Here is a 22,906-nt window from a genome sequence, read left to right on the forward strand (position 1 = left end):
TTTGTTCACATGTGATCGAGTATGGTCGCGTCTCAAAACTCTAATGTGGCTTCCTCTCATGTAGGCATTTGCCACTTTACCGATTATCATGGGTTTTCAGATGACAGCATTCCAATTAGAGAAGGAATAATACATTTTTAAAAATCACACTTTTTGAAAGACTGTCGTGTAGAAGACTGTATGGTGGTACAGACCATGACCAAAATGCATTTTTAAATAAGAACAATATCCTATTCCTAGTCTTGAGTATTATTCATGGGGTTAACAGTTAAGTCAATAAGAGCCTTTTACCCCCACCAACACAAATTGCACATTATTCATGTTGAAAAGTTTTATTTTTATGTAAAAATTACAGTAAATCAAGTTGATATTAACTGTAAATACTAGGCTACTATAAGCAAGGGAAACCATATACATGCCTCAGATGACAAAGAACTAGGTTCAATTTCTATTTTCAAGTTGCATGAAAATACATCAGTACTTCCCATATTTGTACAGTTGCCGTGGCAACTCACTTTAGATGCTGTATTACACTGCTCTAGAAGTTCATGTCGGAAGTTTAATAAAAATTAAAAGTAAACAATGTTGCTTGTTTAAAATCCTTCACTGTCATTTCAAACTGCAATTTTTGATTATGTACTAGGAGCCCTATACTGGTAAATTGAGACACAGAAAAAGCAAGAACAACTTTGTATAGGAATGAATATACCATAAACTTCCCAATCACATACAATCTCCTCTTTTATAACAACATTGGGAAACACATTCTGCGATCAACCCTTTAAACCAGTATGAGAATCAATCATGTTGGTCTTTGGCTGAATAAAATAACGGTAGTACACCGGTGATCTGATGAACCAAGTAGCTGTTACTCAATTCAACCATTAAGGTGATTAGAAAAAGCTTTTATTTCTCACAAAAACTATGATCCACTGTTACCAAGAAGATGCATCATGTATTTGTAGGAAAATTCAGGAAACCGTGAAGACCCATGTTTTTATGCTTTTATCAGATATTGATCAATCACAAAAGTAGAAGGGGGGGGGGAATCAAAATTACTATCATGGCTCCCTTTTTAGTCGTCATCAAAGTTCTGTTGTAAAAGGAAGTTAGCGGCCAAGTTCTCGTTCTTCTCACAGGCAAAGTAGGCCTGTATAACAAGTCCTTCTGGGAATCCTAGGGCTTTTAGCTGAAGAGGAAACAGACAAAGTCAACATGGAAATTAAATTAACAAAGATTTTGAATACAGAAATGACAGGATTTGCATGACATGTTCAGATAGATATGTAATAGAGTCATTCATATTCAGTTGAAAACAACGCAGTCTGAAATCAACACTTGGCTTTTTGTTATTAGGTTTATTTGACATGGACAATGCAGATTAACTGACATTTCTGTAAATGTTCCAGATTTAGCTAACTAGCTCATTTTCAACTGTAGCCACTTATTAACAGCCATCATGACCTGTGAGATTCCTTCCTTACCCGCTCAATGGCCTCCTTCTCTTGAGGTGTGACCTGGATGTAGTTCATGCCACTTCCAGCCTCCCCACCAACCCCCACTCCACCTCCGCCTCCGCCTCCACCCTGTCCCCCCTCCTGGGCTGGCTCATTCAGCATCTGAATAAACTGCTCTTGGTGGCTGCTGATTTGCTGGGAGGGAAACAAACAAGACATGGTCGTGTTCATTAGGGCTCACTGTAGCAAAACATTTCCAACGGAAAAGAACAGTCATTTCTTACAGGGATACTTCGGGATTTTTTACAATGAGGCCCTTATGTACTTTTTTTATTTTTTAAATGTAACCTTTATTTAACTACACAAGTCAGTTAAGAACAAATTCTTATTTACAATGACCGGCCTAGTCAGATGAACTTGTGGATATCATTTTTATGCATCTGTGTCCAGATTGAAGGAAGTTAGTTTCGCAAGGTAATGCTAACTAGCGCTAGTGCAATGACTGGAAGTCTATGGGTATCTAGCATGCTAGTAGATACCCATAGACCCTGGTCAATAGCAGTGCACTGTAAAAGGGACTAGGGTGCAATTTGGGACACATTGTGTTTTAGACAGTCTCTGCTGCGATGCCTTGAGGCTCTGATCTCATCTCTTCACTATGCAGGCCTGAAGAGATGAAGGATACAGAGGGGAATTGATTTGGCAGACAAAACTATCTGGAATTCAGCCTTCAACTAGTCTAATCTACTGCTCATTTCAACCAGTTCAACTACAAGATTGTGGAATAATAGTCTGGATCATCAATTCAGGAGTATATCGTAAATAGCAGTGCTTGTAAATAGCAGTGTGTGTGTTGTGTCTTTGGTGGCGGTAAGAGTGGCGCAGCAGGCTCCCGAGTGGCGCAGCGGTCTAAGGCACAATAACTCAGTGCTAGAGACGTCACTACAGACCCTGGTTCGATCCCAGGCTGTATCACAACCAGCCGTGATTGGGAGTCACATAGGGCAGCGCACAATTGGCCCAGCGTCGTCCGGCTTAGGGGAGGGTTTGGCCGGGGGGGGGGGGGTTGGCCATCATTGTAAAATAAGATTTTTTTCTTAACCGACTTGCCTAGTTAAAGGTTAAATAAACACAAAAATAAAATAAAAAGAGTAGTGTGCGAGTCATCCATACTTGCAGAAGCTGGGGGTTCTCCCTCCCTATCTGCTGTAGTAAGGCAGGGAGCAGAGAGGGGTTCTGCTGGATGATCCGTCTCATCTGGAGAAACTGAGGCTGGTTAACCAGGAACCCCAGAGGATTGGCTGGATACACAGAGAGGGGAGACGAGGTGTTCTGTTTCCACAATTCTACATTCCTTTTCCACAGTTCAACATTCCATGTCCACACAGGACCTTGTACTATACTGAAAAATGTAAAATGCAACATGCAACAACTTCAAATATTTTACTGAGTTACAGTTCACAAGGAAATCAGTCAATTTAAAGAAATTCATTAGGTCCTAATCTATGGATTTCACATGGCTGGATCAGAAAACCATCATTTGCCTCATGCAGCGCAACACATCTCCTTTAGAGTTGATCAGGCTGTGGAACGTTGTCCCACTCCTCTTCAATGGCTGTGGAACGTTGTCCCACTCCTCTTCAATGGCTGTGGAACGTTGTCCCACTCCTCTTCAATGGCTGTGGAACGTTGTCCCACTCCTCTTCAATGGCTGTGGAACGTTGTCCCACTCCTCTTCAATGGCTGTGGAACGTTGTCCCACTCCTCTTCAATGGCTGTGGAACGTTGTCCCACTCCTCTTCAATGGCTGTGGAACGTTGTCCCACTCCTCTTCAATGGCTGTGTGAAGTTGTTGAACATTGGTGGAACTGAAACACGCTATCGAACACGTCAATCCAGAGCATCACAAACATGTCGTCTGGCGAGAATGTACACCATGGGGAACTGGGACATTTTCAGCTTCCAGGAATTGTGTATAGATCAGATCCTTGTGACATGGGGGCGTGCATATCATAACCCGACCGCCACCACGGGGCACTGTTTGCAACGTTGACATCAGCAAACCGCTCACCCACACGACGCTGTCTGCCATGTACAGTTGAAACCGAGATTAATTTGTGAAGAGCACACCTCTCCAGCATGCCAGTGGCGATCAAAGTTGAGTGTTTGCCCATTGAAGTCGCCTTACGACGCCAAACTGCAGTCAGCTCAAGACCCTGGTGTGGACGACTAGCACGCAGATGAGCTTCCCTGATACGGTTTCTGCCAGTTTGTGCAGAAATTCTTTGCTTTTGAAAACCCACAGTTTCATCAGCTGTCTGGTCTCAGATGATCCCCCAGGTGAAGAAGCCAGATGTGGAGGTCCTGGGTTGGCGTGGTCACACGTGGTCTGTGGTTGTGAGGCTGGTTGGACGTACTGCCACATTCTAACATTGGAGGTGGCTTATGGTAGAGAAATTAACATTCAATTCTCTGGCAATAGCTGTGGTGGACATACCTACAGTCAGCACGACAATTGCATGCTGCATCAACTTGAGACATCTGTTGCAATTGTGCTGTATGACAAAACATGACATTTTAGAGCAGCCTTATTGTCCCCAGTACAAGGTGCACCTGTGTAACGATCATGCTGTTTAATCAGCTTCTCGATAAGCCACACCTGTCAGGTGGATGGATTATCTTGGCAAAAGAGAAATGTTCACTAACAGGGATGTAAACAAATTTGTACACAACATTAGAGAGAAACAAACTGTGTGCATAGAATATTTATGGGATCTTTTATTTCAGCTTATTAAACCAACACCTGTTGGGTTTAACCTCCAGTATGACAAATCGCTTACGGCATGGAACAATCGATCCAGTGCAACATGGAGGTCATCTCAGAATCTAGCTGATGCTGAGAATGGTCAGTCAATATGTTACCAGTTTCTTATTATTTCAGAGAAAGGCGAATAAAATGCATCAAATGTTTTCTTAGTGTCCACGGCATCCATAAGTGTTGTTACCCAGTGTAGAGGCAGGCGCGCACACCCACACTCACCTCCTGTTGCAACGCTGGCGGGGGTGGTCATACTGCCTGTGTTGAGAGCTGGAGTTCCTCCACCCACAGAGGGCACCACTGGGTCAGCAGCCGCATGGCTCTCCTCCCCAGCTGGGATCCCCTGAAGAACACACATAGGACAACGTTCGCTATGGCATTAGCGACCCAACGTGAGAACTGTCAGACTGTGGAGGAATCTAGCTTGCTTCATTCCAGCTCTAAGTAACATGTGGATGAAAACCATCATAAAATAGAAAACCTGAAGTACTTGAAAAACAAGGGGTATTTTGTTTGTGTTACTATGGAATAACCAGTCAACATCATGTGACTCATTTCAGGAAACTCGGCGTATGGCGCATGACTTCACAGGAGAGGTATTTGAACGTAAACATACATATAAATATATATTTTTATTTTATCAAAATGCATTTTTGTTCCTCCCAGAAATGCCTACTGGAACATGTGAACTTTCATGTGCCATAATAAACTTGTATGCCATCTGTAAATACTAATAAAATTGTTAAATTACGAGCCTAGTTGATTTAGCCACGGAAAAAGCCAAGAACCTTCCCGCTAGCCATGATTGGATGGGATAATGGATAAGATAATGGATGGGCTGGACATGCCGAGAGATGAGTTCGGATTGGTCTGCCATGCTTCTGTCAATAACATGAGCTGCTCAGTATGTGTAGATCATCCTTTCCACTGCAGCTTTATTGAAAGATATCATGAATAACCACAAAAGTGTTGTTTCTGATGACAGTGATGGGGAAGAAATGGCAATCACAGAAGTTGAGAGTTTTGAAATCAGTAAAATCCCCGGTGGAGTACTCCCTGGTGGAATATGATAGCTAAGGAGATGGAGATAATTCTGGCATTTTGATTGAAAATATACAGAGGGAGTTGAAAAGAAAACACACAGAAGGCTGTTGTATAAAACACCTGTCTCCGGATTACATCTTCAAACTAAGGGCAATCACAGCATCGTGACAGAGGAAGAATCGTTCATTCATACAGGTAAGTCTAGATAGCTACATTTTCAGATATTATACACTGCTCAAAAAAATAAAGGGAACACTTAAACAACACAATGTAACTCCAAGTCAATCACACTTCTGTGAAATCAAACTGTCCACTTAGGAAGCAACACTGATTGACAATAAATTTCACATGCTGTTGTGCAAATGGAATAGACAAAAGGTGGAAATTATAGGCAATTAGCAAGACACCCCCAATAAAGGAGTGGTTCTGCAGGTGGTGGGGGGCGAATGGGAAAAATAATTTTAAACGGTCATCCTAGAGCCCAGACTTTCCAACCTGAAGATCACGGCAGTCATGGTTTGACCTTGTAATTTTCCAAGTTCCCAGTGGTCTTGAAAGCACCATTGGGTTCATTGTTTAGCTAGCTAGCTACTTGTCTAAACGAAAGACTCCCAATTCTGTAGATGATTACATGACCCATCCGGTTAGCCAGGTGTGTCTGGGGGTTATTACAGCCATCTATTCTATTTAATGAAGATGTGTATATGTCTAGACAATAGTTACCCATCCACTAAGCTAGATGTGGATGGGGGTTGGTTATATCATTTCTTTCACATGACCCATGATCATTCACACTGAATAAAAAGACATGTCAGACTAGAGAAGTGTATGGTGTGATGGGGAGATAGTTACTGTAAGCAGGTACTCCACAGCTCTGTCTGGGTTGTTAAAGCTGTGTGTGTGCTTACTGTAAGCAGGTACTCCACAGCTCTCTCTGGGTTGTTAAAGCTGTGTGTGTGTTTACTGTAAGCAGGTACTCCACAGCTCTCTCTGGGTTGTTAAAGCTGTGTGTGTGCTTACTGTAAGCAGGTACTCCACAGCTCTGTCTGGGTTGTTAAAGCTGTGTGTGTGCTTACTGTAAGCAGGTACTCCACAGCTCTCTCTGGGTTGTTAAAGCTGTGTGTGTGTTTACTGTAAGCAGGTACTCCACAGCTCTGTCTGGGTTGTTAAAGCTGTGTGTGTGTGTGTGTGTGTGTGTGTGCTTACTGTTAGCAGGTACTCCACAGCTCTGTCTGGGTTGTTGAAGCTGGCTCTGAGCGCTGCCACTACCTGCTCCCTCTCGTAGCCCATCAGCATCATCTCTGTCACCATGTTCTCATACGATTGGCCTGTCACTGAGGAGCAGGAAGAACAACCAACCAACCAGACAGCATTTAGATCAGAGAGATTCTGAAAGCTTCAGATGACATCATTCACTAGGATGAACATAGCCTAATAAAAACAGATTGCGAGGCAGAGCTATGCCTTTCACTTCTTTATCTATATTTATACAGGGAAGAATACCAAGACACATGAGAATATACCCATCTATTACAGGACGAGGTAAAGGATAATCAATCATATATACACTCAATTATGTTAACTTATATAAGGAAGACCATTTACCCAGAGCAGAAGTTGCCTCCTCGAACATGTTCACATTTGTCAATAGACCAGAGGAACTGAAAGAGAAGGAGCGTGACAGTGATGAGTACTGTTCTGTAGTATATCACATGGTCTGCCCTGTACTAAAATACAACCACAAAGAGATGCATTCATCCTTCAATAAGCTCAGACACTAGCAACATGTCAACTAGTCTACTGGCCTCGTCTTAGGAGAGAACACACCGCACATCCATCTGCCGTTCGTTCAGTGTGTTTTAGGGACCACCCACCGGCGGGCGACTGCCAACATTTTTTCACATGATTCTACACGTAGAACCGGTTTGCAGATGGCGGCTGGCACTCTGTTCAGAGGTGCTAAGTAGTCTCAGCTGGCAAACGCTACCGGTGTGTATGTGCCTTTACATGAGGCTACCGTTGAAATGGGCCGGTAAAAACAGCTTCCTATTAATGGCTGCCAGCTGGGCTGTGGTCTTCAGGCCGAGGTAACATTGACAGCATCCCAAATGGCACCTTACTCCCTATGTAGTGCACTAAATAAAAGAGTAGTGCACTATATAGGCAACAGGGCTCTGGTCAAAGGTAGTGAACAATATAGAGAATAAGATGTCATTTGTGACACAGCAGTGACTGCCAAACCATATCTACCTGGTGGGGGTTGACGCTGGGGCTGAAGTGCTGCAGGGCCTCTCCTCGGCTGGTTTGGACGCCTCTGGTGGGTTATCTGAGCCTGGCGAGGCAGCAGTGGGTACTGTGGGGGCTGTAGTGCTGGAGGACGTGGTGGCGGCAGAACCGGAAGGCTGGGCAGCTGCCGGGGCTGCTTTAGGCTACAGAGAGAAAGGGGACGCCCACAGCGCTCGGTTTTTGTTGCTTTCCACGGCATTTTTTTAAAGAACACCTATGCCTATAAGTGATACAGTAACAATGATTTAACCAATATGGATTGTGTCGTGTAAGAAGCCTGTGATCTGCTTTAGGCTACAGACATGGACACATTGGGAATTACTGTGAAGCGGTATTCATTTTAGGTCACTTTCACTTTGTGAGGTAGCAATAGTTATTTTTAGACTAAGCAAAAACACAGCAAGAAAACAGGCTTGCTAGCCTCGTAGGCTACTCATCTTGCTAAGTTAGATTTTTCCATCAATATAGAATCAGTTCCAAGACTCAAAGTAAAGCAAATAAACAGCAATCTTTACCATTCAATCTTTCAAGGACACTACCTACTGCCAATTATCAGACACTCAAACTGTGCAGAAGTGACATATTGTAGCCCAGTGTGGTAGAATATTCAATCATTGCATGAACTGTTGCTGCACCTGTATGCATGGGAAGGGGGGCTGTAACAACTGACTCCAATCGACTGCACAGTGGGATGCAATCTGCCTTGCATATTGCAGTGTGATATTGAGGTGTGTGTGTGTGTGTCACCTAATTTTGGCACTTATTTTTTTGATTTAGTCATTGACTAAAATATCATTAAGTCTTATTCAAAATGACAAAAAGAATTTAGTCTAGTGGCAAGAGAAAAAAAATATACGAACCCTTTGGAAATGCCTGGATTTTTGCATGAATTGGTCATAAGATTTCATCTGATCTTCATCTAGGTCACAAGAATAGAGAGTCTGCTTAAACTAATAAACAATTCTACGTTTCCATGTCTTTACTGAACACAGTGTGTAAACATTCACAGTGCAGGGTGGGAAAAGTATGTGAACCCTTGGATTTAATAACTGGTTGACCCTCCTTTGGCAGCAATAACCTCAACCAAACGTTTTGTAGTTGCTGATCAGACCTGCACAACGGTCAGGAGGAATTTTGGACCATTCCTCTTTACAAAACTGTTTCAGTTCAGCAATATTCTTGGGATGTCTGTTGTGAACTGCTCTCGAGATCATACAGTATCTCAAATCAGGTTGAGGTCAGGACTCTGACTGGGCCACTCCAGGTGTATTTTCTTCTGTTGAAGCCATTCTGTTGATTTACTTCTGTGTTTTGGGTCGTTGTCCTGTTGCATCACCCAACTTCTGTTCAGCTTCAATTGGTGGACAGAGTCTTACATTCTCCTGCAAAATGCCTTGATCGACAGAAAAATACATCTTTAAGTTTATGATAGCAAGCTGTCCAGGCCCTGAGGCAACCCCCAACCACGACGCTCCCTTCACCATACTTCACCACACAGTTGGGATGAGGTTTGGATGTTGTTGTGCCTTTTCTCCACACAGTGTTGTGTTCCTTCCAAACAACTCAACTGTAGTTTCATCTGTCCACAGAATATTTTGGAACTTCCAGGTGCACTTTTACAAACTTTAGATGCGCAGGAATGTTTTTCTTTCAGACAGTAGTGGCTTCTTTCGTGATGCCCTCCCATGAACACCATTCTTGTTTAGTGTTTTACGTATCGTAGACTCGTCAACAGAGATGTTAGCATGTTCCAGAGATTTCTGTAAGTCTTTAGCTGACACTCTACGATTCTAGGACTGCTCTTGCAGTCATCTTTGCAGGACGGCCACTCCTAGGGAGAGTAGCAACAGCGCTGAACTTTCTACAATTATAAACAATTTGTCTTACTGTGGACTGATGAACATCAAGGCTTTTAGAGATACTTTTGTAACCCTTTCCAGTTTTATGCAAGTCAACAATTCTTAATCTTAGGTCTTCTGAGATATTTTGTTCGAGGCATGGCTCACGTCAGGCAATGCTTCGTGTTTTTTATAGGGCAAGGCAGCTCTAACCAACATCTCCAATCTCATCTCAATGATTGTTCTCCAGGTTAGCTGACTCCAATTAGCTTTTGGAGAAGTCATTAGCCTAGGGGTTCACATACTTTTCCCAACCTACACTGTGAATGTTTAAATTGTATTTTTTTGTCTATATTGAATACAATAATTTGTGCGTTCGTTTAAGCACACCATGTTTGTCTATTGTTGTGACTTAGATGAAGTTCAGATCAAATTTGATGACCAATTTATGCAGAAATCCAGGTAATTCCAAAGGGTTCACATACTTTTTCTTGCCACTGTAGTTGTCAAAATTATTTTAATCAATTAAATGACCTTTCATTTGTATTGTATCATTAACCTATCGTAAACAAATCAGTGTTTCCCCTATACTAATCTAGTAGCGGTGGGCCACCGTTACTAAATCGTGGCTACCACTCCAAAAAAAAAAATACATTTAAAATACTTTAAGTGTAAATTTAAACTAATAATATGACAGTCGGGAGAATGTCAAATGTCATGGCATCCCCATTGATTTTGTTATGTTTGAGTCACTCTGCATAAGAACCCGACAAACCATGGCAAAGTGTAGAATTGCAGGAAATGTGCTTTATATCTAAAATTGTCTCCGCACCATGCCAAACTGTGTAGGATTGCAGGAAATGAATAAATAGCCAACAAAATGGCAACAGGGACTGAGTTGACCATTGTATTTAATATTATACTGCCTCCACAATCTTTCTTGTGCTCTTCTATTTATCATGAGTTTTAGTTCCACCTTGCTATTTTTAGTATTACATTCATAACTGCATTGTTGGGTTTAGAGGTGGCAAGAAAGGCATTTCACTGACTAAAGTCTCTCTCTCGACACGTCTTCAAAGTATTTGCAAAGTAGTATGGGTTGCACCTCAGTCACATTGTCATCGTTATCAACGGTCCAAAGTTATTTACTCAATAAATTGTTTGCTATGCATTTGTTTCTGTGCCACAAATGTTTGCATGCAGGCTACAGGGCCACGTTCAGTTGCAAAAACAGAGCTGACGTTATTCCTTATTCAACATGTCAGACAGCCAAGTTTGTTCTACATAGCTGAAAGTTACCAAAAGTTCCACCCTGCTGAACGCACCCCAGGTTGTTAGCAATAGCTAGCTAATGAGATAACATGACTGAACAAGGCGTAGCCTAAAACAAATGGCTAACAATCCGGGCCGCAAATAGCCTGGTTTTAGAACGGCCCGCAATATGCTTTATGAATGGAAAATGCGGCCTGCCAATGTAGTGGAGGTATTATGGGTCATACGTTTTGAACAGTAATGGCTAGAATCAAGCCGCTTTCTCTTTAGAAATGAGGTAGACTTAGCTAGTACATTGGCTACAGAACCTGGCTAAGAAACGAAGTGAGGAAAGTGTGAGGGATGCAGTGAGGAAAGTGTGAGGGATGAAGTGAGGGATGCAGTGAGGAAAGTGTGAGGGATGAAGTGAGGGATGCAGTGAGGAAAGTAGTGAGGGATGAAGTGAGGAAAGTGTGAGGGATGCAGTGAGGAAAGTGTGAGGGATGCAGTGAGGAAAGTGTGAGGGATGAAGTGAGGAAAGTGTGAGGGATGCAGTGAGGAAAGTGTGAGGGATGCAGTGAGGAAAGTGTGAGGTGCAGTGAGGAAAGTGTGAGGGTTGCGCGAGACTAAAAATGTAAATACTTTTCTATACTCAAGGGAGGGAAAAACAGATAGTACCTTCAGAATGAATTCACACCCCTCGACTTTCTCCACATTTTGTTGTGTTAAAGACAATTTAAAATGAGTTCAACATGGACCCCCCCCCCTCCCACTGGCCTACACACAATACCCCATAATGTCAAAGTGGAATTATGTTTAGAAATGAATTAAAAATGAAACGCTGAAATGTTGAGTCAATAAGTATTCAACCCCTTTGTTATGGCAACCCTACAGGTCAGGAGTAAAAATGTGTTTAACAAGTCACCTTATAAGTTGCATGGGCTCACTGTGTGCAATAAATGTCGACCTCATCTCTGCAGCCCACACATACAGATAATTGTAAGGTCCCTCAGCCAAGCAGTGAATTACAAACAAAGACCAAGGAGGTTTTCCAATGCCTCGCAAAGGGCACTTATTGGTAGATGGGGCAAGATTATTATTCTTTTTTTAAAAAGCAGACATCGAATATCCGCTTGAGCATGGGGAAGATACTACACTTTGGATGGTGTATCTATACACCCAGTCACTACAAAGAGACAGGTGTCCTTCCTAACTATGTTGCCGGAGAGAAAGGAAACCACTCCGGGATTTCAACATGAGGCCAATTTGACTTCAAATCGAAATGCATTTGTCACATGCGCTGAATACGACAGGTGTAGACCGTAATGGAATACTTACTTACAGCCCTTAACCAACAATGCAGTTAAAAATATGTGAAGTAAAAATAGATAAGTAAAAAATTAAATAAATAATTAAGGAGCAGCAGTAAAATAACAGTAGCGAGGCTATATACAGGGGGTACCGGTACAGAGTCAATGTGTGGGGGCACCGGTTAGTCGAGGAAATATGTACATGTAGGCAGAGTTATTAAAGTGACTATGCGTCGATGAACAAACAGAGTAGCAGCAGAGTAAAAGAGGGGGGGGGACGGGGGACAACGCAAATAGTCTGGGTAGCCATTTGATTAGCTGTTCAGGAGTCTTATGGCTTGAGGGTAGAAGCTGTTAACTTTTTATGGCTGCAGGGGCAGTATTGAGTAGCTCTGATTAAAGGTGCCCATTTCAAACGGCCTCGTACTCAATTCTTGCTCGTACAATATGCATATTATTATTACTATTGGATAGAAAACACTCTCTAGTTTCTAAAACCGTTTGAATTATATCTGTGAGTCAAACAGAACTCATTTGGCACAAACTTCCTGACCAGGAAGTGGAAAGTCTGAAATCGATGCTCTGTTCTACTCCCTGCCTATACATGGGCATGATACGTAAGAGTATACGTGCACTTCATAGACCTTCCCCTGGATGTCAAGAAGCTGTGAGAGAAGACATTTCGTGTTTATCTTGGTCTGAATTGGAATACAAGCTCTTTGTATGACGTGTCCCTCATTTCCGGTACTCTTGGGAACGCGAGGTGGGCAGTGGGATTGCCTTCTGTTTAGCTGCCGTTATGGACGACTACTATCTCCGGCTCTGATTTTATTTGATACATGTGACCATATCATCGTAAAGTATGTTTTTTCAATATAGTTTAATCAGATTATTGAAATATTTTCGGGAGTTCTGCCGTGTTCCGTTCTCTGACTTCGTTGACGATGGAGAGATCCGTGCCACTTGGCTAGTGCGCGTGCTAAATGAAGAGGGAAAGTTGCCGTTCTAAATCCAAACAACGACTGTTCTGGACAAAGGACACCGTGTCCAACATTCTGATGGAAGATCAGCAAAAGTAAGAAACATTTTATGATGCCATTTCATACATCTGTCGTAGTTGTCGGCGCCCAAGTGTTTCTGGCTATTGTGCTAAGCTAATATAACGCTACATTTTGTTTTCGCTGTAAAACACTTAATAAATCGGAAATATTGGCTGGAATCACAAGATGCCTGTCTTTCATTTGCTGTACACCATGTATTTTTCAGAAATGTTTTATGATGAGTAATTAGGTATTTGACGTTGGTGTCTAAGTTTTATGGATGCTTTCGGTGCAATTTCTGATTGTAGCTGCAATGTAAACTATGATTTATATCTGAAATATGCACATTTTTCTAACAAAACATATGCTATACAATAAATGTTATCAGACTGTCATCTGATGAAGTTGTTTCTTGGTTAGTGGCTATTTATATCTTTATTTTGTCGAATTTGTGATAGCTACTGATGGAGTAAAAAACTGGTGGAGTAAAAAAAGTGGTGTCTTTTGCTAACGTGGTTAGCTAATATATTTACATATAGTGTCTTCCCTGTAAAACATTTTTTTTTTTAAATCGGACATGTTGGCTGGATTCACAAGATGTGTACCTTTCATATGCTGTATTGGACTTGTTAATGTGTGAAAGTTAAATATTTAAAAAATATATATTTTGAATTTCGCGCCCTGCACTTGAGCTGGCTGTTGTCATAAGTGTACCGACGTCGGGCTTGCAGCCATAAGAAGTTTTAAGAAGCCTTTTGGACCTATATTGGTACTCCGGTACCGCTTGCCGTGCAGTAGCAGAGAGTACAGTCTGACTAGGGTGGCTGGAGTCTGACAATTTTTAGGGCCTTCCTCTGACACCGCCTGGTATAGAGGTCCTGGATGGCAGGAAGCTTGGCCCCAGTGATGTACTGCGCCGTACACACTACCCTCTGTAGTGCCTTGTGGTCGGAGGCAGAGCAGTTGCCATACCAGGCAGTGAAGCAACCAGTCAGGATGCTCTCAATGGTGCAGCTGTAGAACTTTGCGTATCTGAGCACCCATGCCAAATCTTTTCAGTCACATGGGAGGGAACAGGATTTGTCGTGCCCTCTCCACGGCTGTCTTGTTGTGTTTGGATCATGAGTTTGTTGGTGATGTGGACACCAAGAAACTTGAGGCTCTCAACCTGCTCCACTACAGCCCCGGCAATGAGAATGAAGGCATGCTCGGTACCCCTTTCCTGCAGTCCACAATCATCTCTTTTGCCTTCATCACTTTGAGGGAGAGGTTGTGGTCCTGGCACCACGCGGCTAGGTCTCGGACTTCGTCCCTATTGGCTTTCTCATCGTTGTCGGTGATCAGGCCTACCAGTGTTGTGTCATCGGCAAACTTAATGGTGCCTGGCCATGCAGTCAAGACTGAACAGGGAGTACAGGAGGGGACTGAGCACACACCCCTGAGGAGCCCCTGTGTTGAGGATCAGCGTGGCGGATGTGTTGTTACCTACCCTTACCACCTAGGGGCGGCACACCAGGAAGTCCTGGATCCAGTTGCAGAGGGAGGTGTTTACTCCCAGGGTCCTTAGCTTAGTGATGAGCTTCGAGGGCACTATGGTGTTGAATGCTGAGCTGTAGTCAATGAATAGCATTCTCACATAGGTCTTCCTTTTGTCCAGGTGGGAAAGGGCAGTATGGAGTGCAATAGAGATTGCGTCATCTGTGGATCTGTTTGGGCAGTATGCAAATTGGACTGGATCTAGGGTTTCTGGGATAATGGTGTTGTGAGCCATGACCAGCGTATCAAAGCTCTTCATGGCTACAGATGTGAGTGCTACGGGTCGGTAGTCATTTAGACAGGTTACCTTAGTGTTCATGGGCACAGGGATTATCAGACCTGCCAACACTGTCCAAATTTTTAGAGTACCAGATACGTGCAGCAAATTGTAGATTCAAATTCAACTCGCTCGCGTAGCACGTGCCGAATTGGGGTTCTTTCCCCCCGCATGCTCGTGCTGTTTGTGAGTCTGATAAAACATTTTAAAAAATGATCGCGTTGACGCAGACCGCAAACTAGCTAGACAAAGCTTAAGTAGGCTACCGCAAAGGGAATCTGACCGCTGTTCAGTAGGCTACCGCAAAGGGAATCTGACCGCTGTTCAGTAGGCTACCGCAAAGGGAATCTGACCGCTGTTCAGTAGGCTACCGCAAAGGGACTCTGACCGCTGTTCAGTAGGCTACCACAAAGGGAATCTGACCGCTGTTCAGTAGGCTACCGCAAAGGGAATCTGACCGCTAGAAGAATCCTGTGTTTCAGCCGGTGTAAAAGGTGCCTATAAGTATTTTCATTTCTTTGCAGCGTATAGATAACTACAGATTTTCTAAATTGATAAAACCTCAAATCTAGTGCAAAGGCCTTTTAGAAGCATTGCCTCTATAGCTAATACTGGACAATCATTCATTAACTGCTCAGTCTTCTAAACTCCCGACTCCATTTAATGCCAAGATGTTTACATTTATTTTTGATTATACTTTTGTAATGCTTTTTGTGACGTGGATCATAATTAGTTACAATATATCAGGTTGCGTGATCCTTGTAATGTTACGTGGAAAATACAACTAATGGGACGCAGTATTAAATGTATATCACACTCGCACAAATGCGACCAGTTATTTTTCGTATTTGCATTTAATTTTTCACTAGCGAGTGAACTGCTGGCACGGAGTCGAAAGGGATTTGTCCATGTGTTTACGTACAGCTGACAGTCGGCAAACTCAGCATCACAACAAACAGGAGGGGTAAACACGGGGTAGCTACGTCCAATAATGATGTACTAATCTCTATGTCCGTTGACACAAACTCTGTACATGTCGGTGTGTTGCAGCTCGAGAATCGGGATGTTAGATTTACTCTGAATATATTTTTTATTCAAATGTAAAATAAATAAAATTTCTGCGTACTATTAAAATCGGATCTCGTACCTGCGTTCATGGACAGAGAAGAGCGCAGTTGGTACGCAAAATGCGTGCATGTTGGCAGGTTTGGACTATAGTGGTCTGCTTGAAACATGTTGGTATTACAGACTCAATCAGGGGCAGGTTGAAAATGTCAATGAAGACACTTGCCAGTTGGTCAGCGCATGCTCGGTGTACACGTCCTGGTAATCCGGTCTGGCCCTGCAGCCTTGTGAATGTTTACCTGTTTAAAGGCCATACTCACATTGGCTACTGAGAGCGTGATCACAGTCGTCCAGAACAGCAGACGCTCTCATGCATGCTTCAGTGCTGCTTGCCTCGAAGCGAGCATAAAAAGCATTTAGCTCATCTGGTATGCTCGTGACACTGGACAGCTTGCGGCCGTGCTTCCCTTTGTAGTCCAATAGTTTGCTAGCCCTGCCACATCTGACGCGCGTCGGCGCCGGTGTAGTACAATTCAATCTTAGTCCTGTATTGATGCTTTGCCTGTTGGATGGTTTGTCGGAGGGCATAGTGGGATTTCTTAAGCGTCCAGATTAGAGTCCCACTCCTTGAAAGTGGCAGCGCTAACCTTTTGCTCAGTGCGGATGTTGCCCGTAATCCAAGGCTTCTGGTTGGGGTATGTACGTACAGTCACTGTGGGGACGATGTCATCGATGCATTTATTGGTGAAGCCAGTGGCTGATGTGGTTTACTCAATGCAATCGGAAGAGTCGCGAAACATATTCCAGTCTGTGCTAACAAAACCGTCCTATAGTTTAGCATCTGTGTCATCTGACGACTTCTTTACTGACCGAGTCACTGGTGCTTCCTGCTATATTTTTTGCTTTTAAGTGGGAATCTGGAGGATAGAATTATGGTCAGATTTGCCAAATGGAGGGCGAGGGAGAGCTTTGTACGTGTCTGTGGAGTAAAGGTGGAATCAAGTTTTATTTATTTTTTTCCCCCTCTGATTGAACATTTAACATGCTAGTAGAAATTAGGAAAAACAGATTTAAGTTTCCCTGCATTAAAGTCCCCGGCCAAATCACATCTTCAAATCAAATGTTATTTGTCACATGCTCCCAATACAACAGGTGTAGACCTTACAGTGAAATGCGTACTTACAAGCCCTTAACCAACAATGCAGTTCAAGAAATAGAGTTAAGAAAATATTTACTAAATAAACTAAAGTAAAAAGAATGTCAGCAAAAGTAACAAAGTAAAATAACAACGAGGCTATATACAGGGGGTACCAGTAGCGAGTCAATGTGCAGGGGTACAGGTGAGTCGAGGTAATTTGTACATGTAGGTAGGGTAAAGTGACTATGCATAGATAATAAATAGTGACTAACAGCAGTGTAAAAACAAAGGGGGGGTTGCCAATGTAAATAGTCCAGGTGGCCATTTGATTAATTGTTCAGCAATCTTATGGCTTGGGGGTAGAAGCTGTTATGGAGCCTTTTGGACCTAGACTAGGCGCTCCGGTACCACTTGCCGTGCGGTAGCAGTGAGAACAGTCTAAGACTGGAGTCTGACAATGTTTTGGGCCTTCCTCTGACACCACCTAGTATACAGGTCCTGGATGGCAGGAAGCTTGGCCCCAGTGATGTACTGGTACGTACTACCCTCTGTAACTTTAAAACATTAACAGCGTTTAATGGCAGTGATAGGCAAAAACAACATTGTAGTTACTCCACAATATTAACCCAATTGACAGAGGGAAAACGAGGGAGCATGTACCGTATAAAAAATATTCAAATGATGCATCCTGTTTGCAACAAAGCACTAAAGTAATACTGCAAAAAATGTGGCAAGGCAATTAACATTTTGACGTGAATACAAAGTTGTTTGGGGCAAATGCAATACAACATATTACAGAGGATCACTCCATATTTTTAAGCACAGTGGTTCCTGCATCATGTTATGGGTATGCTTGCAATCATTAAGGACTGGGAAGTTTTTCAATATATATATTTTTAACTTAATGGCGCTAAGGACAGGCAAAATGCTAGAGGAAAATCTGGATCAGTCTGCTTTCTACCAAACTCTAGGAGATGAATTCCCCTTTCAGCAGGACAATAACCTAAAACACAAGGCCAAATCTACACTGGAGTTGCTTACCAGGAAGAAAATAAAAGTTCCTGAGTGGCCGAGTTACAGTTTGACTTAAATCTGCTTGAAAATCTATGACAAGAACTGATGTAGGCAAGGCTGTGTGTGACGGGTGTGGCGTGTCCTTCCCAATGCTGAACAGAACTGAGCATCTGTGCTGCTAATATTAATTGTGCTCGTCACTGAAAAGCGCTCAATCTCTCCAAAAACTATTGTTCAGTCCACTTAGTGAGATTTTAGTCACAGGGATAATAGTCTCGTTTCAGTCAACTGAAATTAAAATTAATTTGTTTAGTAATTTTTTCCTGGGTCTATTTAGTCAGTTATAATCTCGTTAATTGCCACTGAAAAGAAATTGGTGTTCGATTAATACTTGTCACAATTTTTGTTGACTAAATTAACACCGGTGTGACAGGCCTACGAAATCTACATCATACACACAGACACATACATCCAATGACATGGAAAGTTAATGAAGTCCATCTGCCATTATCAGTGGGTTGCCACAGTATGTGTGTTATGGTCTGGTGTGTGTGTGTGTGAAAATTGTTTTACGATGCAAAAACAGTTCTGTGCCATCTACTCTTAAATTCTCCACCACAACACAATAAAGGCCAGATCTCAACCCCTCTAATACCTTACCTTTGCCACCATGACAACCACAAAGTTCTTCTCATCAATCTTATAGTCCTTGATAGCAGTGTCATCATTTAGGATTTTCCCTGCAAGAAACAAACATGAAGATAGTCAGTTGTCAGCCAACAATGCTTCAAGAACCCTGACATTCTATGCCAATGAAATTCACAGAAGCCTATCCCTGGGGAGAACCCTGCTATCCTGTCACCTATAAGTTAAGTCATAATGGTGAAGAAACATTAATGACACACGATGCTGAAATTGCTCCACCATTTCCTAGTTACTAAAATTCGAATAGTTCGCCTAAATTCAGTTTATTTACAAAACAAGCAACTATAGTGTAGATGATCATTACACCATCTAAACCGCTGTGAAATATTTTCCATAACCAAAAATATTGTATTTGAAGCTGGTGTAGAAAACCGAAAGTAAAATACAAAAACTAAACTTAAGACCAGGAAGCATATAAAAAGTGTACATAGAACAGCTCTACCACAGACTACTTCAATAAGAATGACAGATCTATAACTTACATCTCCATGTGAATTTGTTCAAGTCTCCCAAAAAGTCACATATTGCACCTTTAAAATGTCACATACACGGATTGAACACTATTGCTGCATTCCCATAACATAGTTATACTGATCAAAAATGCAACAATTTCAATGATTTTACTGGGATAGTTCATAAGGAAATCAGTCAATTGAAATAAATAAATTAAGCCCTAAACTATGGAATTCACATGACTGGGCAGGGGCACAGCCATGGGTGGGCCATGTAGCATATAGGCTAACCTACTGGCGATCCAGGCCTAGCCAATCAAAATTAGTTTTTCATGCACAAAGGGTTTTATTACAGAAATAAATCCTCCTCAGTTTCATCAACTGTCTGGGTGGTTGGTCTCAGGTGAAGCTGGGTGTGGAGGCCCTGGGCTGTTGTGGTTACACGTGGTCTGCAGTTGAGGCTGGTTTGACGTACTGCCTAATTCTCTAAAATGACATTGGAGGCAGCTTATGGTAGAGAAATTAACATCTCTGGCAACAGGTCTGGTGGACATTCCTGCAGTCAGCATGCCAATTGCACACTCCCTCAAAACTTGAGACATGTGTGGCATTGTGTTGTGTAACAACTGCACATTTTAGAGTGGCCTTTTATTGTCCCCGGCACAAGGTGCACCTGTATAATGATCATGCTGTTTAACCAGCTTCTTATCCACACTGTCTCGTGGATAGATTATCTTGGCAAAGTAGAAATGCTCACTAACAGGGATGTGCACAACATTTTTGATAAATAAGCTTTTTGTGCAAATGGAACATTTCTGGGATCTTTTGTTTCAGCTCATGAAACATGGGACTAACACTTTACACGTTGTGTTTATATTTTTGTTCAGTATACATGAAAACATTGAGATGATCAGCTGTGTACTGACATACTTATGCAGCTCTCTTATCAGTGCGCCACATGGCAAGCCAACAGAGACATGTAATTATATTATGACAGCACAACAATTTATTATGCATTTTTTATCCAAGTCCTTATACTGCCAGACGAAATGTAGAGTAGTGTAATAAAATACAAACTGTACCTGCATATATCAATTTCTGCCCTGCAACCGGAAAACCATCGTTTCCCTTCTCATTCTCAATTCTTTCCTTTAAAGTTTTTACCTGTAAAGAAAAAGAGAAGTAGACAAAGTATATAGGGATCGAAGTCCATTGTGAGAAATATATGTTGTCAAACCTAGAGCTGTCGTTAGATAGCTAGCTATATGGATCAATGATCTGAATCATTAATTAGCCAAATAACTAACAAACTATTCAACTGCTTCATAATTATCTAGCTACCTAACTAAGTGTGACTAACGTTAACAAATTAACGTTAGCTAGCTATAATAGATAGCTAATGTTACTTAACAGTAGTTAGCTAGCGAACGTTTGCTAGCTAACTAGCTATAACAAACCCAAAAGTTGCCATTTTGAATAAATATCTTTTGTAAACATAAATTACAACTATGCATGAAAAAAGTGATTTAATTTGACAACGTTGGCTAATGAGCTAGCTAGTTGAGATTGATAAAGTTAAGCTAATTAGATAGCTAACGATACTAGCTAAAGCTAGCATAAATCAGCCAACCTTAGTTACTATTTCCTCAAGTTTCAGATTTGTTTTGCATCATAAAATCGCAATAAGTGTATATGAAGCAACTTACTACTTTATGTTATGATTACTAATTCACTACTTGAGTGGGGACTTGAACATGTTTAAATTGCTTCGCTACCTACAGTAGTTATCTAGCTATCCATGTCAAACTAGCTAGAATGTGTGCTAGCTAACGTTAGCCAACGGTAACTTAGCCGAAGCCATCCACCCCCTTCAACAAATGCATGGTGGTTTCAACTCACCGTCTCCTCTTCGTCTATGTCGATTTTAAATGTCTGCTGCTGGAGGGTTTTCAAAGTAATCTGCATTTTCGCGATGAGCAATTTAGCTTAGGTTTCTTTACTTATTTCACCACGTACTCTTTCCGAGGGTGTAGGTAGATTCGTTACTATTCCCGCTAGCTCATCACAATCTGTCCGGCGCCATTACGCTTTTGGCTTTTCAGTGCATAAACAAACCTGACTTTGCACAAAAAGACGAGTAGGCATGTGCAACTGGTGACGCGAGTGCGACATTGCAAGAAACATGGGAAATTGAGTATTCATTTGAATTAATCCGTCCATTCATACATTGGTAGCAGCGCATCACAGATAAAAAAATAAAAAATAAACTTGTTTTGAGGGCATCATCATCAACACCAGCATCATCGGCGCATCCATGATCATTCCCGGTCGATGGAATACTTTTTTGTTTCTTCGCGACTTTGATTTTAAGCTAAATTAACGCACTCGGGTTTAATTTTCTCTCAAATGAAATAGTTACTCACTCACTAGCTTTTAGGCAGGTGTGTGTGTTTAACAACATTAGCGTCAGCAACAATAGTGGAATCGGCGGTTCGCCTTCAAAATAAGTCACCCATTGAAACATGCAAAAGGATAAACGTTGTGAAAACATGTCACAATTGGACTAGATAATGATAAAAAAGGTTGGAATGTTGTTATATAAATTCAACAAAGAACAATTATTAATGAATTTGACCCCCAAAAAGTACAAATCTGTTGAAAATGCAATGTGGATGCATTTAAATTCAGAATTGCATTGGGCGCATGCTTATACGCATTGTACAGCCTAGCCTATGGATTGAGCATCCATGAAATGGGGTATAAGCCTACACAGTGACACCAACAGAACACAGCAATACGGAATATGCATTTAGATCTTCTTGTAATTGAATGACTGTTTCATTTGCAAATTTGAGCAGATGGTGTTAACAAACTACAGTATATATCCTTCCTGTATTTCCTGCACCTTCTGTTTAGTAGCTTACATTCGAGCACTGTTGCGTTTTGGCCTCATGCGATTTTTTGTTGTTGTTGGACTATTTAGCTAACCATCCTAGAACTGTTTTTTTTTACTTAACCTTTATTTAACTAGGCAAGTCAGTTAAGAACACATTCTTATTTACAATTTACAAAAATCTCATAAGAAATTAGGTGTTGTTTTGGTGTAACAGTAACGTTATAGTATGCTATTATATACGTTTCTCTTATGCAGAATACTAATTAATCATTATGTGATCTTCCAAGACATTGATTCAATTTTGATTTTAACTTTACTAAACGAGCACCACTGTGAGAAGTGGCGAAGTGACGCTCCAGTGCGCTCTGGCAGCACTAAATTATACCCCCTGCAGTTCGCTGCACAGAACGAGCTAATTTAAGCGAACCAGCCACACCTAGTCTATTATTTTTCCTCGTGCAAACTTTGGTGATGCAAAAACGAGAGACCACAAGTGTGGCTGTTTAATGACAATCTGGGAATATGTGGCCCAGGAAACATTCTGGTTGGTCTCAGGGAATGTAAAATTAAATGGTATTGAGTGAAGTAGCGGCAAATGTGTTGAATGAGCGACTAATGAGCATTGAGACTGGAGAGCCTGACAAGTTTGATTAAATTATCTTATATCTTTCAGTCTAATTGGTCTATTTACTTACTTTTGTTGCTCTTCAGCAGAAGCACGCATTTTGTGAGTAGTGAGAACTAACTGTCCTCTCCAAGGCTAGCTGGAATGTAGCCCG

General features: G+C 41.8%; 1 protein-coding gene across 1 annotated transcript; it reads right to left on the bottom strand.

The window, feature by feature from the left end:
* Nucleotides 1–313: 313 nt before the first annotated feature.
* Nucleotides 314–21,374, bottom strand: LOC129810736 (UV excision repair protein RAD23 homolog B-like). The gene is made up of 10 exons (XM_055861545.1): nt 21,131–21,374; nt 20,314–20,395; nt 18,735–18,814; nt 7,570–7,748; nt 6,925–6,980; nt 6,526–6,653; nt 4,498–4,618; nt 2,631–2,758; nt 1,485–1,652; nt 314–1,189 (listed from the first exon to the last, which is right to left on the bottom strand). Exons 1-10 carry the CDS (start codon nt 21,194–21,196, stop codon nt 1,076–1,078), a joined length of 1,122 nt encoding a protein of 373 aa, XP_055717520.1. The 5' UTR covers nt 21,197–21,374; the 3' UTR covers nt 314–1,075.
* Nucleotides 21,375–22,906: the final 1,532 nt, after the last annotated feature.

This window comes from Salvelinus fontinalis, chromosome 2 (genome assembly GCF_029448725.1).
Source record: "Salvelinus fontinalis isolate EN_2023a chromosome 2, ASM2944872v1, whole genome shotgun sequence".
Classification (NCBI taxonomy): domain Eukaryota; kingdom Metazoa; phylum Chordata; class Actinopteri; order Salmoniformes; family Salmonidae; genus Salvelinus; species Salvelinus fontinalis.

Excerpts from the sequence above, each read along its gene's own strand:
- LOC129810736 (XM_055861545.1), bottom strand. The coding sequence starts at position 21,196 with ATGCAGATTACTTTGAAAACCCTCCAGCAGCAGACATTTAAAATCGAC. Across the intron at positions 4,619-6,525 it reads CTGTGGAGTACCTGCTAACA|GGGATCCCAGCTGGGGAGGA; the intron begins GTAAGCACACAC and ends TGTGTTCTTCAG. Across the intron at positions 1,190-1,484 it reads AGAAGGAGGCCATTGAGCGG|CTAAAAGCCCTAGGATTCCC; the intron begins GTAAGGAAGGAA and ends TTTCCTCTTCAG.